At 40.9% G+C, this 17,560-nt stretch overlaps 1 protein-coding gene across 1 annotated transcript in view; it reads right to left on the bottom strand.

Annotated features, from left to right (window-relative positions):
• Window positions 1–17,560, bottom strand: part of arhgap22b (Rho GTPase activating protein 22b) — a 73,242-nt gene that overhangs the window by 45,538 nt on the left and 10,144 nt on the right. The window contains exon 2 of the mRNA XM_084078136.1: window positions 3,434–3,633. Coding sequence (XP_083934262.1) covers window positions 3,434–3,633 — 200 coding nt within the window. The remainder of the gene's footprint in view (window positions 1–3,433; window positions 3,634–17,560) is intronic.

Below are 17,560 nucleotides of genomic sequence, written 5' to 3'. Positions count from 1 at the left end.
TAATTACACAATAACACCCCCCGAAAAATAGCACATCTACAAGCTCACAACGTGTCGCATTGTGACGCGTTGTGAGCTTGTAGATCAGCATTTTTTTGGGCTATGTTTCAGCTATTTTTAACTATTTTCAATGCCGTTCTAAAATAAACCTGTGTGGTCTCTGACAGTGGTGGAAGAAGTACTACATTGTTTTACTTAAGTAAAAGTATGTATCATTACTGCAATGTAGAAGTACTCTGTTACACAAGTAAAAGTCCAGAATTCAAAATTTACTTGAGTAAAGTTAAAGTATTGGTATCGAAATGTACTCAAAAGTACCAAAGTGGAAAGTACTCATTACATGCAGAATGTCCCATTTGACATGTTTTCAAATGCATAATATCTAAAAACCTTTTGAAAATAGCAGATCGACAAGCTCTCAATGCGTTGCATTGTGAGCTTGTAGATCTGCTATTTTCAAATGGCCGAAATGTATATAGGGCTGAAGTGGGTAATGTATGTTTTGTAATAATAATCAAGTAACTAATAACTCAAGTTTTCAAATAATTGTAGTGGAGTAAAGGTACAATATTTGCCTCTGAGACGTAGTGGAGTAGAAGTAAAAGTATTGAAAATTGGAAATACTCCAGTAAAGTAAAAATACCTCAACATTGTACTTAAGTACAGTACTTGAGTAAGTGTAGTTACTTTACACCACTGGTCTCTGAAGTCGGTTATGAAGAATTAAGAGGGCTTTTCTTTGTCACTCACTCATAGAGCTACATGTACCAGCAGTGACATGTCAGGGTAACATGCTCCACACACACTGTGCTAACAACACTGACATGGTATTGACAGCATCTGATTAGAAACATCTGTCAGAGCCCTCAGTCATAAGGATGCACCGACGACATGAGCAGAATACGATAGTGTGTGTGTGTGTGTGTGTGTGTGTGTGTGTGTGTGTGTGTGTGTGTGTGTGTGTGTGTGTGTGTGTGTGTGTGTGTGTGTGTGTGTGTGTGTGTGTGTGTGTGTGTGTGTGTGTGTGTGTGTGTGTGTGCATGCTGACAGGGTGCAGCGAGACCTTGATGGCAGGAGGCTGCTGTGTGTGTCTTTTAAAGAGCAGCCGTCATGTGAGTGGAGACAGAGCAAATCAATACCGCTGAATGTAAGGTGATCATCATACAGGCTGTACGTGACTCTCTCTCTGTGCGTGTGCCTTGTGTCATGTTGTCATGTGTGTCAGACTGTGACTAGTCTCGCGTCACCAGACAACTATTCCACAATCTCTGAATGCTATATAGAGTCTGGAACTCCACTTCCCGAAAGCTGTGTAACGGAAGTTGTTCAGACCGGAAAGACATTCGACCAATCACGACGCGGTGCCCGCGGACCTGTAGTCCCAGTGGAAACAGAACCGAGGCGGAAGCATAGTCATAGGAGCGGTAGATTCATGTTATTTGTGCGAGGATTGTTTATCACAGAAAACTGAGAAAGGTATCATGGAATTAACGCCGAAAAAACTGTGAAAGAAGACACTAGTAGACATAAACGATGTTTATGAGATTCGTTGATTCCAGTCGGACTCCTATGCGCCACTGCACAATGCTGAAACGGACGTGGGTAGGGGAGGGGCATCCGCTTTCCCCTTACACATTATCAGAGCTTCCGAGTCCCAGACTGTATGCCGGAAACATTTGTAAATTGTGGGAGGCAACAGTCTGGTGACGCGAGACTAGACTGTGACTGCTCCTAACTTCCGGTCTGCGGTATTGGAACAGGAAGTAGTTCAGGTCAGAGGAGGCCGACCTTTTTGTTTTGGCAGGAAGTCAGTGGTAAAATGTTAGCATGTTAATAGTCTCGCTACCCAGATCCCCGTGTCACGCTGTGTCATCAGACTGCGTCACACTGTGGGACGGCAGTGTTCCGGTTCTTTCCGGTTCCGGAACCGTAAAGTTCCTGGTTCAAATCCCAGGCTCCCCCTGGGTTGCTCGCGAGCCAGACTGTTGCCTCTCACAACTTTCAAATGCCTCCGTCATACAGTCTGGAGCACGGAAGCACTGAAAACAATCTGGGGGCTTCTCGTCTTTGTATAGTCGCTTCATTTGTCCTACTGATAATCAAATTATTCGATGCATACGGTATATATATAGCTTGGTGCTAGCAGAAATGAAATTGAAAATATGTAAATGGTGTGTTTATATAGCGCTTTTATCCAAAGTGCTTTGCATAGATTGTGCATTACATTCACCCATTCACACACACATTCACACACCTATGGTGGAGGAAACCATGCAAGGCACCAACCTGTTCATCGTAAGCAATTGGGTTCAGCGTCTTGCTCAAGGACACTTCCACACTAACTCTGGGGGAGGCCGGGATTAATCGCATTTTCCTTCCGGCCGCTCTACCTGCCACTCTACCCCTGAGCCACTGCCGCCCCATAAGTATTTTAAAGATATTTTAAAACGTATTTTCGTGAACGGAAACGACAAACAGACGACATGTTCCTGAGCAGCTTTCGGGAGGTGTAGTTCCAGACTCTACAGTATATAGCATTCTGAGATTGTGGAATAGTTGTCTGGCCATGCGAGACTACTACTAGTGTCGAAGTGTCCTTGAGCAAGACACTGCTGCTGATGAGCAGGTTGGTGCAAGGACAATTCCGAACAACCTTGCACCAACCTTCCTCTGCCGTCAGTGTGTGAATGGGTTAATTTAATGCACAATGTAAAGTGCTTTGGATAAAGGCACTATAAAAATGCACCATTTACCATTTGTCACGTGTCATACAGCGTCGGATTCTCACGCTTTTTCATTTCAAGGATCCCCAGTTTGATTAGCCCCACACACAGACCTCCATTTGGGACCCCAATCTACACTGTAAAATCCTCAGCATTAAAGAGACATGACACCCTAGGCTGATTTTGTAGTTTTTTTCCCCAGTTCAGGTTAAAAACTGCAGCAGATTAAAAACATGGCAGACTAGGGTCTGCAGCAACACAGCTGAGTGTGTCAGATTTTCATACTGTAGGTGTGACCAGAGCCAAAGAGGGCATGTCAATGTGCAAGCATGATAGACAGTATTGACACACCTAACGCACTCATTATAATTTGATTAGCTGCAGCTGTGTTGCTTACATCGCTGCATAGTACTATTAGGTCGGTGTGATGCAGCCTGCCATGTTTTTTGCTGTAGTTTTTAACCTGTCTGCCTACTGTGAAAACAAACTACAACATCAGCCAAGGGTTTTCATACCCCTTTAATTGAACGCTGAGAGTGCACAAATGAAACCAAATGGACTCGTAAGGGTCCATTTGGTTGTATTCGTACTCTCAGAGTTACAGACCCGTAAGTCAGAGTTACAGACCCGTAAGGTCCATTTTAGACCCCTGGTGGTCTCCGGACCCCTCATTGAGAACCAGTAGAGCCAGAGTGGTATAGCCTGTATACCTGTGGTTTGGTCTCCTCCTCGTCCTTGTAGAAGTAGAGCTGGTCGCAGCGCAGCACGAACCAGCGCAGCTGCCAGTTCTTCATGATGCTGCGCTGCTTCTTCAGCCAGCCGGCCTTCAGCGCCCCCTCCTGGAGGCCGGGGGAGGCGGGGCGACAGGGCCCGCGGGACACCTCCCCCATCACCATGCTCTTGGACCTGGCTGTGGCGGCAACACAGAGAATCACAAGCAGATGTTATTACACAGGTTACAGGTCTAAAGAAGTGGGCGAAATTTGTGTTTTCATACAAGCTTCATCAATGTTAGTTTTCAGGAGAGGGAGAAAGAAAAGAGATAGAAACAAGAGTAGTTTGCAACATGACACTGTGGCGGGTCAGAGCAGCTCCTTTAGCATATTAGCATATTTTCTGCCTGCAGCAATAAGACCGTACAACTCCTCATCTGGTTAGCTTGATCAGGCGGATTAGGATGGGGGATGTCCAAGTCAAGCCATTGGATTGATTGATTGAATATTGTATTAGGCAAAAATGTAAAACAGCACAGTTTACATTTAAAAATACTTTGTCAAAAAGGTCCATTCAAAAATTGAGGTCCTTGGTATTCAATTCATAGTCATATAGTTGGCACCAACAGTTCAAATATCAACACAAAAAAATGCAGATGTACAAACAATGTACTAAACAGTGTTTAGTCTGCTGTTCAATATTGTAGGATATGCTTATGTCTATTTTAGATGTTTTTTTAAATTATTATAATGTTTTTTATTGATGTCCCTATGAGAGCACCACCTTAATTTTCCCCTCGGAAAAGAATAAAGTACCGAGTATCTACCTACCTGTTTAAAACAGCAGTAGTAAATATATAAGCTAATAAACGGTAGCAGGGGGGTGGGGAGATCTGCTACATGGGAGGGTTGGGATATGGGTGGCCTGATGATATTGATATTGGTACTATTGGTTAAGACCAATTTAAAATGATTTAAAAACTTAAAATTGTTAATTGGTTCGTGTTTGATTGTTGTAGAAAAAAAAATGTTTTAGCTTAATTCCTGGGTGAAAACATGAGGCAGTTTTCACTGTCCTTATTTCCTCTTTTGTGTGTGTGTGTGTGTGTGTGTGTGTGTGTGTGTGTGTGTGTGTGTGTGTGTGTGTGTTTGTGTGTGAGACAATCTTGTACGCTCACTCATCATGTATGCTGAATGCGAACACACACTCTCTCCCAGGGTCTGCCCCTCGATTTCACATTTGCACATGTGCACCCATAATCGCACGCACACACACACACACACACACACACACAACCCCATTTGCCTCTGGCTCACTGGCTGCATGTCACAGCTTTACTTAAATGAGAGAAGGAGAGAGAGAGAGAGAGAAAAAAAAAGAGACCTAGACAGAGAAAATAGACTGCTATGAAAAAGAGCATTAGAGGGAGATGGGGGGGGAAAAAACAGAAAAGGCAAGTGAGAGCGAGAGAAAAGATGAGAGGGAGGATAGAGAGATGAGAGGCAGAGAAGATAAGAGAGAGAATGGAGAGATGAGAAGCATAGATACAGGCACCAGGCAGACAGCTTTCTCTCTTTTCACAGCAGTGGCTGTCTGTTACACTGCTACTGTATGAAGCTACTGACATTAAAGGATCAATACAGAATACTGGCTGGCTGGCTGACTGACTGACTGACTGACTGTTTGAATGACTGCCTGTTTGAATGACTGAATGACATTTTGACTGACTGCCTGATTGATATCCCATAAAGCTTCTGTGTGTGTGTGTGTGTGTGTGTGAGTGTGTCTCCCCGGGGCTCAGTGGAACCTGATCTCTGTCAAGGACAGGTGGAGATAGAACGGATGTTCTGCTTCGAAGAGACACACACACACACACACACACACACACACACACACACACACACACACACACACACACACACACACACACACACACACACACACACACACACACACACACACACACACACACAGAGCTTATTCTTCAGAACAATTGCTGATACAACTGTATATTAGCTCTTAACCCATTAAAACCGGGAAAGAATCTATATAATGTTAGCATTGGCTATTCAAAAATAGTAGATATACAAGCTCACGCAAGCATGTACATCTGCTATTTTTTTACATTTTTGAAAACATATTGAGAGTGTATGAACTACTGTTTTAGAAGGCATTTGTAGAATGGGCCTCCGGTCTTAATGGGTTAAAACGGTCACCCAGATGCTTAAAACTTAGCAGACCTAACTTTGATCTTGTAGATCTGCTGTTTTTGCTGAAGAGATTAATTAGGTGAAGACAGGAAACAGTCCAAGTCGTTTTACTATAAAAATAGAGTGTTTAAATGGATCATCAGCACCCACAAACAAACAAGAATAACTAATTCATTTCATGGAAATGTTTATTTATGTGCAGTGTGCCTGTACAGGCCAAAAGAATAATACAATGAAATAAAATAGAGCTGATTCTCTCAGATGACATGAGGCATACAGCAGTGTTTCTGAGAAACACTCTGCAATGTGACCATCATGTATAATTTATAGGAATCAATTGCGCTTACATCCTCTTGGATGGGTTCAGCGCACGCACACACACACACACACACACACACACACACACACACACACACACACACACACACACACACACACACACACACACACACACACACACACACACACACACACACACACACACACACACACACACACACACAATCAATGCTCAGAGGGAAGCAGGGACAGATGAATGAAAATCAATGTCCATTCTTTCTGATTTGTCCGTTTCAGTCTGTGCTGGATGCTTACAGCAGAATGGCTGATGTTTGACCGCACAGCATCTGTCCACAGTCCATCCATGTGGCCTACGTAATGGAATCATTTGGGCTTCCATGGGATGGCACTTGCCACTCCCTATAGCTTTCGCATTTAACCTCAAAATACAGGTTTTTTATTATATTATATATCTGATTTTAGATCGAGACTATGTATATGATTTTATTGCACTTATTTGGTTTTGTACTATATTTTTTTTATTCTGATTTTAATAAGGAGGTATTTCCTTATTGATATCTGCTAGTCAGTGTGTATGTCTTTCTGTCTACTCCTGCATCTTGGCCTGTGTAAAAGAGATTTTGTCTCAATGTATCTTTACTGGGGTTAACCGATTAAAACCGGGAAAGCAGCCATGTCATTTTAGATTTTAGTTGGATATTCAAATAGCAGATCTACAAGCTCACAGCGTGTGACTTAGTGCCGCGCTACAAGCTTGTACATCTGTTATTTTGGAACAATTGAAAAATCTTGAAAGAGTTTCTTTTTTTTTAACACAAATCATGTCTTCTGGGGGTCCCTGGCACAAAACATTTCCCACCATTTGCCACCCTCAGCTAGTTTTTCATGAATTGACGCCTCTGCTAGGATGGTATAGGAAGCCTGTGGGTGGAATAACACATGGCTTCATTGTTAGGACAAGACTAGATTTATCTTGGCTAAAAAACACTGAGTTTTACTATAAACACAAGAGCTCCAATATGATCATAATCATTATTTATGCCAACTTTCCTCTCAAGGATCCTCTAAGAAACTCTAATATGAATGGTGCTATTTTTAAAGACATTCTTAAAACAATATTTATGCTACGATGATTTTGGGGACAAAATGTTTGTGTTATTGTTTGCAGTTTTCTTTTGTTGCCGTCAATTCAATTCAAAGGATCTTTATTGGCATGAGAAGATATACGTTGACATTGCCAAAGCAAGTGTCAAAAGCATAATAAAACAATTTGAGGAAAGAAAATGGGGAAAGTCTGTACAGTTGCCAGTTGGAGAGGGTACAGCACTGTGTCAACAGAGCTGTCACATTGCTACTCGGATGGCTGGCTCACAAAACCACTAATGTTCATTTGATGTTAGAAAGTTGTATAGTTTTTAATAAATCAGTGCTATTGAACACCCTTTACGTCTGTGTGTGGGTTTTACAAATACTGAACCAATGAAAAGTATTAAAAAGCGCTTCTGACTAAACGGCCTAACTCCATTGGATCCTCAAAACTGTCGGTCAAACCACCTAACTCATAGCAGTTTTTTCCACCATTGATTAGAATGACAGTCAGGTGGAAAAAAGCACATTAATCAGCACATTATAATGGTCAAAAACCTCCTAACTCCACCTGAGCTGTATTTGGGTAAAATAAGGACACATTCAAGTATCTGACAATGTATAAAGTCACCGTACCAACTTTGATGAGGCAGTGTTGTGTTGTTCTAAAAATATGTTTATTTTCTACCTGAAAAGTTCATATTTTGAACATAGCTGGTTTTGAAACAGAGCAGCACTCTTTCAGGATTTTGCGGTCACCTTTGGGACAATTAGCAGCCTTTTCCCCCAAACTATTTAAAATAGTATATTAAAAAAGCCTCATATATTCAAACGTGTTCAAAGGTAGTATAGCTCTGTTTGTCTAGTCCTGCAGTTTAGTCATCTAAATCTGTGGTTCTCAAAATGGGGTCCGGGGACCCCCCCAGGCGTCCTTGGGGGGGTCCCCAGCAAAAGTAGTTAATACAGCGTCACAATAATTTTAACCACTTTATCTATATTTAATAAGTTGGCTATTCAAAAATAGCAGATATACAAGCTTGTACATCTGCTATTTTTGAACATGAAAAAAAATATCTTGAATATATTTGAATTTTTTAACACAAATGTTCTCTTCTGGGGGGGATATTTTCAGATGGGGGTCCACGGACAAATATATCTCTGCTGTCCGGTAGGAACCAGCTAACTCCAAAATGTTCATTTTTCAGGAAATGAAAAAAGTGGAGTTAGGAGGTTTTGTTCATCATTGATAAGAACAGCTGAATGGACCTCCAAGCTCACAATGAGGTTGGAGGTCAAAAGGGGGTGGAGCCTGGAGTCAGCTAAACCAGCTAACTCCGGTGGACTTCGCTGGTTTAGCAGAACATTTGAGGATCCAATGGAGTTAGCTGGTTTTGTCAGAAGCACTTTTTAATACTTTTCATTGGTTCAATATTGTTTTTACCAACACACAGACGTAAAGGGTGTTCAATAGCACTGATTTATGGAAAAAAATGCAAAAGCGTCAAAATTGAGTTTTGATGGTTCCTGCCGGACAGCTAAATGTTGGGTTCCTTGACATCAAACACTTTGAGACCCATTGATCTAAATGAATGCAAATGTTTCGGGGAGATATGATATGTCAGTTGAACATCCGGTTCCACTCTGTATGGATTGGGGTTCTCCTGAGAATACTGGACACTGTGTGACATCATTTTCTCACAACAACTGCTCCACTCATGTGACTGCAGCCTCCACAGAGTAAAGGACTGACTAGTTTTAAACCATCGGACGTGGCTTAGCCTGGCATAAATTACTAACCAAGGTCTAACACCTTAGCTTGCTTAACCCATTCAATCCGGGATTTTAGTTATATGTGTGTGTGGTACAATTTTCAAAGAATAGCAAAGATTTGTAAACATTTTAAAACGTGCGCAAATCTTTGAATATATATATATTTAAAGAAAACATTTCTAGCTCAAATCTTTGCTTCTGGGGGTCCCTGGACAAAGAATTGTGAGATGGGGTCCGTGGCCAAATACATAATCATTTTGCGGAAACCTGAAACTGGGCAATGTATTAGTATTTGTGTCTTTGCAGTGATGAAAAATAGGCCTGTTAATTGTTTGCTGTACAATATTCCAATGCTTTCACTCGTGTTGGAAAAAACACCTGTTTTCGCAGGACGTTGTTAAGCCAAATATCACTACATTGGCATAAACATACTGGAAGTTGCTGTTTGTTTTATATAGCGTGTATGCTAGCTTGGACTATTACTTGCAGAATCTAAAGTAGAGAGACACGTATAGGTTATATGCAGCTCTAATACATACTGAAGTTTAGAATCATCAAATTCAACATGTGCACACATTATTTTCTCATATACTCCTCTCCTCTCCTCCCTTCCATCCTTCCTTGGTGGGCTGGCTCTCCTAATGATCTGTTCTCATCAGGGGACCAGAGGCAGATTATCACATTAAAGCGCCCCTCTGTCTACCTCCTCCCTCTCTCCAATCATCCTCTCCTCTCCTCTCCTCTCCTCTCCTCTCCTCTCCTCTCCTCTCCTCTCCTCCTCTTCCCTCTCTCCACGCCTCCTCCCCGAACCTTAGCTCGTGGTTCAGGGACCTCCAGGAGTCCCAGGGGTCCTCGAAGAGGTTCCAGGGAGTCCCCAGCAAAATTAGTTAAAGCGTAGGGTAAGTGATTTGCTTTGGTTTAATAGCATATTCTGATAGTACTCATTGCTATAGAGTGTTTGTTCAGTAACAGGAGTCTCCATGTCTCTCCAGCTCTTTATTAAACAGAAAATGCAATTTCAGGTCAGTATAAAAAAAATAAATCCAATCAGGATAGAGAACTCAGACAGGATACAGATTAAACAAGTGAAATTGGTAAGTGAGGACACAGATTAATGAGCAGAACAAAATTATTGCCTGAAATGTTGTCACCCAACTGAAAATGTATTTCCTGTTTATCAAAGAGCTGGAGAGACAGTGAGACTCTTGTTACTGAACAAAGTCAACAAACACTAGCAATTAACCTTTTAACAAAATACTTTTTGTTTTAACCAAAATATATCACTTACCCTACCTTTAACCCATGAAGACCTGAGGCGATTCTTAAAAATGTTTTCTAAATCCTGTTTCAAATATTTTTATTGTGAAGCACAGGTTATAGTTGTACATTTAGCTTCCTTTTTTTTTTTAGACAAAAACAAACAGACATAAACACAAAACAGACAGGTAACATGAAAAAAAAAAAAAAAAAAAAAAAACCCCTCAAACTTAAGCAAAAACAAAGGGACCCTCCCGCCTCCCCTCTCCCCTCCCCAGAAGTGCTGCCCCAGATTACGTGCGACACGGGTCATCCACAAGGATTAGCCTTTCAACCTTTAAGAAAGGAGACTAAAGGCTTCCAAATCTTTTCAAAATCTTTCAGTTTATCTTTGAGTATATCTGATTAGGGCGGGCCATACTCAGGTGCTAAAATGAATATTAAGGAAATCCAAAAAAGAGGGGTGTCTATTTTATGTGTTTTTTGATGGAGAGTTCAAATATGACATTATTTTTTGGATAGGACAACTCTTACCTACATTTTTTTGCATTTTTATATCGCTAATTGTACCCGTTCTAATTAATTTATAAGATATTAAAATCCAAAGGAAATCCTAACATGTGGGGTGTCTAAATGATGTGTTTTTATATGGGGAATTCAAATGTGACATTATTTTTTAGGTGGAATAACTCTAACCTACATTATTTTGTACTTCAAAATGACTAATTTTGCCCTTTTTAGCCTCATTTTAGGATATTAAAAGACATAAGGAAAATACTTTATATTGACAAAGCCAAATCAAACTTACATATTTATTCACAATGGAAGTGCATGTATATCACTGGATACAATTATGAAGATCAATTATCACTTCCTGAACTTTGCTAGGTTGTACAAGTCCTGCTTTGACGCTTTGCCTTAGACATCAGTCTCCTGCTGGTCTCCTGAGTCCTGATCCCTCCATCCCTCTTTTCCTTAGAGAAGTATGTAGAAGAAGCCTCAGTCACCATTTTGACAACCCTCTCAATGGGCCTCATGCAGCAATAAGTTCCTAAAATTTCCTCTTACATTTCTTCCTAAGTGAATTCCTAAGAGAAGTCAAGTCTCATTCATGACGTGTTCTTAAACTGCCAAATTGTTCGCACCTGCTGTTCTTATGTTGATGAATGTAAAATGGTAAGCGCGTGCTCGTCTATCACAATCAGTAGAGGAAACGCCCTTAAATCCCCATATAAGGCAGAATGCGGAAGAGCCGAGCCGAGCCAACCCACACCCCCACATACACACACACACACACACACACACACACGAATACCAGTCATTTCGCCCATTCCGCAGTTCGCCCAAAAAGTCGGACATTTCGCCCAAAAAATCGGACATTTTGCCCAGACATTTCGCCCATTTTCGCGGACATTTCGCCCATAGATAGTGAAGCTAGCTGGCCGTTTGTGTGCAAGAATGAGAGAGGGTTAGGGTTAGATAAAAGCTCTCTCTCTCTCTCTCTCTCTCTCTCTCTCTCTCTCTCTCTCTCTCTCTCTCTCTCTCTCTCTCTCTCTCTCTCTCTCTCTCTCTCTCTCTCTCTCTCTCTCTCTCTCTCTCTCTCTCTCTCTCTCTCTCTCTCTCTCTCTCTCTCTCTCTCTCTCTCTCTCTCTGTGTGTGTGGGTGTGTGTATGTATATATATATATACACACACATATATATATACATACATACATACACATATATATATATATATATATATATGTATATGTATATATATATACAATACAAATGAATTTCATATTATCCAACTGTAGAATTGAAGAAACTTTGAGAATTAATTATTTTTGCACAAATATGTCACACTTAAGAACTCAAAGGCCAGTCTAAGAGTGCTCATCAGTGTGTGTAGATTCTGTTCTTACTTGAGACCAGATCACAGCTAAGAAAACATTGGAGTATACCAAAATCTTCTTGAAAACCTCTTAAATGGGTCTAAGAAAAAAAATCCTCTTAAGAAAGTGTGCGTAGATTCTGTTCTTACCTAAGAACAGATCACAGCTAAGAAAACATTGGAGTATACCAAAATCTTCTTAAAAACTTCTTAAGTGGGTTTAAGAAGAAATTTCCTCTTAAGTACCGTTGCTGAATGAGGCCCAATGCTCTGAGTGTGGCAGGGCCAGTTGGGCACCTCCATGGGATGACAATGAAGTTTTTCATCTCCGATGTGTTTAGTATGCAAGTGAGAGGTGGCTCTGACACACCTTCTGACCAGCTAATCAATCCACCAATGCTGGAAGCATCATAATTGATCTTAGTTGTCCCTATGGTTCTTACAGAGGAGTCCCCCAGCTGAGTGTCTGGGTCTCCTTCTCCCCTGATGGCCAGGATTCCCTCCACCCCCTCAATCCTCTCCTTCTGATCCTTAGCGCTCAGCAGTGTTTGGCGGGTGGATTCATTATGGGCATACCAAGCAGATCTTCTAACAGTTGGCATCACAATGTCCAGTACCTACTTCCTCTGGGACTTCAGGCAGTCCAGCTGAAACAGGATGTGCCTAGGCCCTTCAATCCAGGACTCCTTGATCTTCACATTGAACCAACATGGATAATACACTCCAATGATGTATTCCACAATGAACTGCAGATTTTTCTGATTCTTTCCTCTCAGTCCATGCTTTGACACCCAGAGCCTGAGAAGTCTGTTTGCTGTGGTGAGCCGGTGGCTGTGGTTTACTGGCCCATTGTGGCCCAATATCCAACAGATCCAGCCTTGTAGGAACCACTCTGTCTCCGAATGCACAAACAATTTGATAGCCATAGTGTTGATCAGTCGAGAAATCTTGAATGACCTTGTAAGGCAGCTTGATCAGTGAAGGGCCATCAGAGATCCTGGTAAATTTTGGATTGATATCCAACTCTGTAGCTGAATCAAGGAGCTTTAGTATTGGTCCAGATAATTTGTTGACAGAGTAGGACCTTCAAGTTCAACAATGAGCCAGCGGAGGGGCAGTTCACCAGTGTGTAAGTTGCACACCAACCAGACCAGGTGTCTTCCCATGTGCAGCTCCAGCTTCCTCACAATACTCCAGCTTTTACACCACTGTTGACATTTGTTGAGTCTCCTCCAATGGCCCACAAGGTCTTATGAAAACCTTTCTCTCTCAGCCAAGCAAAAAGGACCTTAGCAATCTGCACTGCATGTGACTCCTCTTTAGTTGCTGTTTCTGGGGTAAAATGGAACATATAGTTGCTGCCAGGCTCACTGACAACACTATGTTCTTCCCTCATCTTTGCAGGAAAAGATTGGTCACTGCCCTCAGCTTCCATCATTACATTGGTCAGGTCAATCCGTCCATCAAAGAGGATGCAGGACTCACACGCCCCCCCCCCTCCTTCCTGCACTTCTCCTCAAATTCATCCCCCAGCTCTCGTATCAACTTCTCCTGTGCTATCTTGACCTTGTTTTTATCAATCACTTTTCATAGGGTGTCTTCTGTGATGATTCAATCAGAGCCGCAGTTGCTATTGCTGCAGTTGGCCTGAGCGAATTAATTACAAATTAATAAAACAATAATCAACTGCAAATGTATGTAGGTTAGGTTTATCAGAATTGAAACATTTCTTCAGATTTGTGTTTTACACACAAACATCTGTTATTTGAACAGGAATTCTTTATAAAAGCCTCCCATCTTAAGTTCTGTCTTCGAGAAGAAAATCGCTAATTAATCAAAGAAATGGACAATAATCAATTGCAAATTGATGTAGGTTAGGTTTATCAGAATTGGAAAATTTCTTCAGATTTGTGTTTTACATGCCAACATCTGTTATTTTGAACAGGAATTCTTTATAAAAGCCTCCCAAAATATTTTTTTCTTCTAGAAGAAAATCGCAAATTAATCAAAAAAATTACAATAATCAACTGCAAAAAAATGTAGGTTAGGTTTATCAGAATTGAAAAATTTCTTCAGATTTGTGTTCTACATGCCAAAATCTGTCATTTGAACACCCCTCTTTTTTGATTTTCAAAAAAAAAAAAGTATGGCCCGCCCTAATATCTGATTCTTTCTAAATGTAAGGACTCTGTCATCTCGTTGAGCCAGAGTTTGATTGTGGGGGTCTCTTTCTTCTTCCAAAATAAAAGTATCAATTTTTTTGCTGCAATAAGGCCGTATGAAAGAAGGCGTTGTTGAGGTAGTTGTAGTTTCTTCATCCCTTCTGATACCCCCAGGATGACTAAAAATGTTTTCTAAATCCTAACAGTTTTTTGAAAAAAATCTAAACATTTTAAAGAAATCTAAAGTGTCACAGATGCGTTCCAGGTCTTAATGGGTTAATATTGCATCACACTCAGTTTAACCACTAGAACCATTCTTTATAATCTCTAAGAAGACAACTGATTGTTGCAGTCCTATACTTTAACGTCTTTCTCATTTTCCTCCCATCCCTCTCTGTTCATCTCTCTCTATAACTCTTCTTCCACTCCATATGTTCTGCCCTGCTGCTCCTATTCCATCACATTCTGCTCTGCCGTCCTAGAACGTCGATGCTCTGCCATTAGCATTGAAATCACCTTGCATTCACACAGCTGTAATCAAACACACTCCAGTTAACACACACGTCCCATGGAGTTTGCAGCTGGTGCTATTGGATAGTGTTAACATCAGTATTAGATTAGGGATCTCTATTGTAAGTCAGTGATTCTCAACCCTTTTTCATTTCAAGGACCACCAGTTTGATTATGCATTAGGCTACGGACCCTCATTTGATACAATACAATTTTTTATCTCTGGGAATCTACACTGTAAAATGTTTCTTTAACTCTGAGAGTGTACAAAATGGAACCAAATGGACCCGGTAAGGGTCCATTTGGTTCCATTTGTACACTCTCCGAGTTACAGACTCGCAAGGGTCCATTTGGTCCCCGGAGCAGACGTTGAGAAACAGTGCCGCTGCGTAAGTAATAGAAATCTGTTCTGGCATGTTTAGCTTATTGACTACGCATGACACTTGACATCACTGCCAATCATTTTCCATAACATGTTTGGCCTTTGAGGAAAGCCATAAAGCTGGTGCTTTCCATCAATATCAGTACGGATACAGCATGAGGAGCAACTTGACAACCTTGCAGGCTTATACAAAGGTTAAAATGTCATTTAGATAGCATGTTATGTAGACAGATGACAGTTTCATTTGTAGACCTGGCAACCTATAGTTTGTATAGTTTCAACGTACAGATTATTATACTTTTTTTTAAATTATATTATTTGATATATATATTTATTATTTAGACTGATGATAGGTTCTTAGTTTACCTATGATCCTAGATTACTATTTCTATACATTTGATGCATTTCTTACCTTGTGTTTACCTTGCTTACAGTAAATCGCTCTGGATTAAGAGCGTCTGCTAAATTGTAAATCTTAAACTTGGAGGTAAACATTCGGCAATAGCTCACAATGCGTCACCTTGTGAGGTGTTGCTCATAATTGTAAATAGAAACATGGAAAATCAAACACGTTTGGTGTGAGGAACCGGTCCGATGCACCATCGGAAGGCCACATATTTGAATTTGTAAACCTAAACTCCCGCACATTACCTGATAAGATGCGTTAACTGAACAGAGCGATCGGCACTATAATGTGCTAGCGCAGATATTTATCAGTTGTCGTTGCCAGATCAGGGTTATGGTCATGGTGTTTGATGTGTGTTCTCAGCAAAAGCAAACATTCTTGGATGACTTAATTCCTTGGAATGCAGCTGTCCTTTTCTGCCCTCAGTCATAGCCCTATTTTATGCTTTGTCATACTACAGTTTTGCGTGAAAATAGCGACAATAACAAGCTTGTGAGCCTTTATATATGAAAATATATGAAGATTCCAAAGGGACCCCCAGAAGAGAGATCTGTGTTAAAACATGATTGATGATTTTTTATGATTTTCCAAAAATGAAAAAAAATGGATCTAGAATTTTTAATAGCCAACTCTATAATCTGAAATGACAACAGATGCTTTCCCGGTTTTGATGGGTTAACCCTAGTGTCCCTACATACATTGGGCATGTCATTATAGGCAAACGTCTCTAAGCAATTTCCACACTTGTCCAAAATACCCCAAAAATTGTAAAAACAAACTATTTTATCTAGTTTTGAAATAGCGCTTAGGTGGTTAATGTTATGGTCTGTCTGGATCATGGACACACTGGAAAATACACTGGGAGAAGAGTGAAGCCTGTGTGTGGTTTTGTTGTGCTTGTGTGTGTAGTATGTCAATGTCAATGTGGCTTTGTGAGTGTGCTTGTGTGTCCATCTGTGTGCGTGTGTGTGTGTGTGTGTGTGTGTGTGTGTGTGTGTGTGTGTGCGTGTGAGTGCACTTGTATTACCATACTTGTGAGGGGTAAATATCCCCACAAGTATAGTGCAATATGAGAAATAGACATTGTGAGGAACATTTTCCTGGTCCTCAAAATTATAGTTGTTATTATGGTTAGAAAAAGATTTAGGGAGTTAAGCTTATAGGCAAAGGTTCAGGTTGGGGTTAGGATTAGACATTTAGAGGTTAGTTTTATAGGGTATTAGGGTTGGGGTCATGCCTGATTTATACTTAGGTGTGCGCCATTGTCACACAATGAAAATGCTCTAATAGCGTACATAAAATCACCATCCTAAAATAGTGTGTGTGTGTGTGTGTGTGTGTGTGTGTGTGTGTGTGTGTGTGTGTGTGTGTGTGTGTGTGTGTGTGTGTGTGTGTGTGTGTGTGTGTGTGTGTGTGTGTGTGTGTGTGTGTGTGTGTGTGTGTGTGTGTGGTGGAAAGTAACTAAGTACATTTACACAAGTACTGTACTTAAGTACAATTTTGAAGTACTTTTACTTTACTTGAGTATTTCCAATTTTCTGTACTTTTACTTCTACTCCACTACATCTCAGAGGCAGATTGTACTTTTACTCCACTACAGTTATTTGACAACTGTAGTTACTAGTTACTTTGCAGATTTTGATTATTATTACAACACATCCATTAACCACTTCAGCCCTATACTTAGGCTATTCGAAAATAGCCGATCTACAAGCTCACAACGCGTCGGTGAGCTTGCAGATATGCTATTTTCAAAGCATTTTATACATCTGGAAACTTGTGCAATGGGACATTCTGCTAAATGAGTGATTTTACTTTCAGATTTTACTCCAATCAATTTTGAATACCTGACTTTTACTTGTAACAGAGTATTTCTACATTGCAGTATTGGTACAAAATGTGAGTACAAAATGTGAGTACTTTTACCACCACTGTGTGTGTGTGTGTGTGTGTGTGTGTGTGTGTGTGTGTGTGTGTGTGTGTGTGTGTGTGTGTGTGTGTGTGTGTGTGTGTGTGTGTGTGTACGGCATGCACACGCACGCCCGCGTGCCAAAGCACCACTACCAACTGTTCCAGTTTGGATGTGAGTGCTACTGGTGGTGGTGATTCACTCGTTCCTTGGCTGGCGTCTGGGCGTAGCTGTTCTGTGGTCAGTGCTACGCCAAC

This window comes from Gymnoscopelus microlampas (assembly GCF_963454915.1).
Source record: "Gymnoscopelus microlampas genome assembly, chromosome: 14".
Lineage (NCBI taxonomy): Eukaryota > Metazoa > Chordata > Actinopteri > Myctophiformes > Myctophidae > Gymnoscopelus > Gymnoscopelus microlampas.
This window is presented reverse-complemented; position numbering and strand designations above follow the sequence as displayed.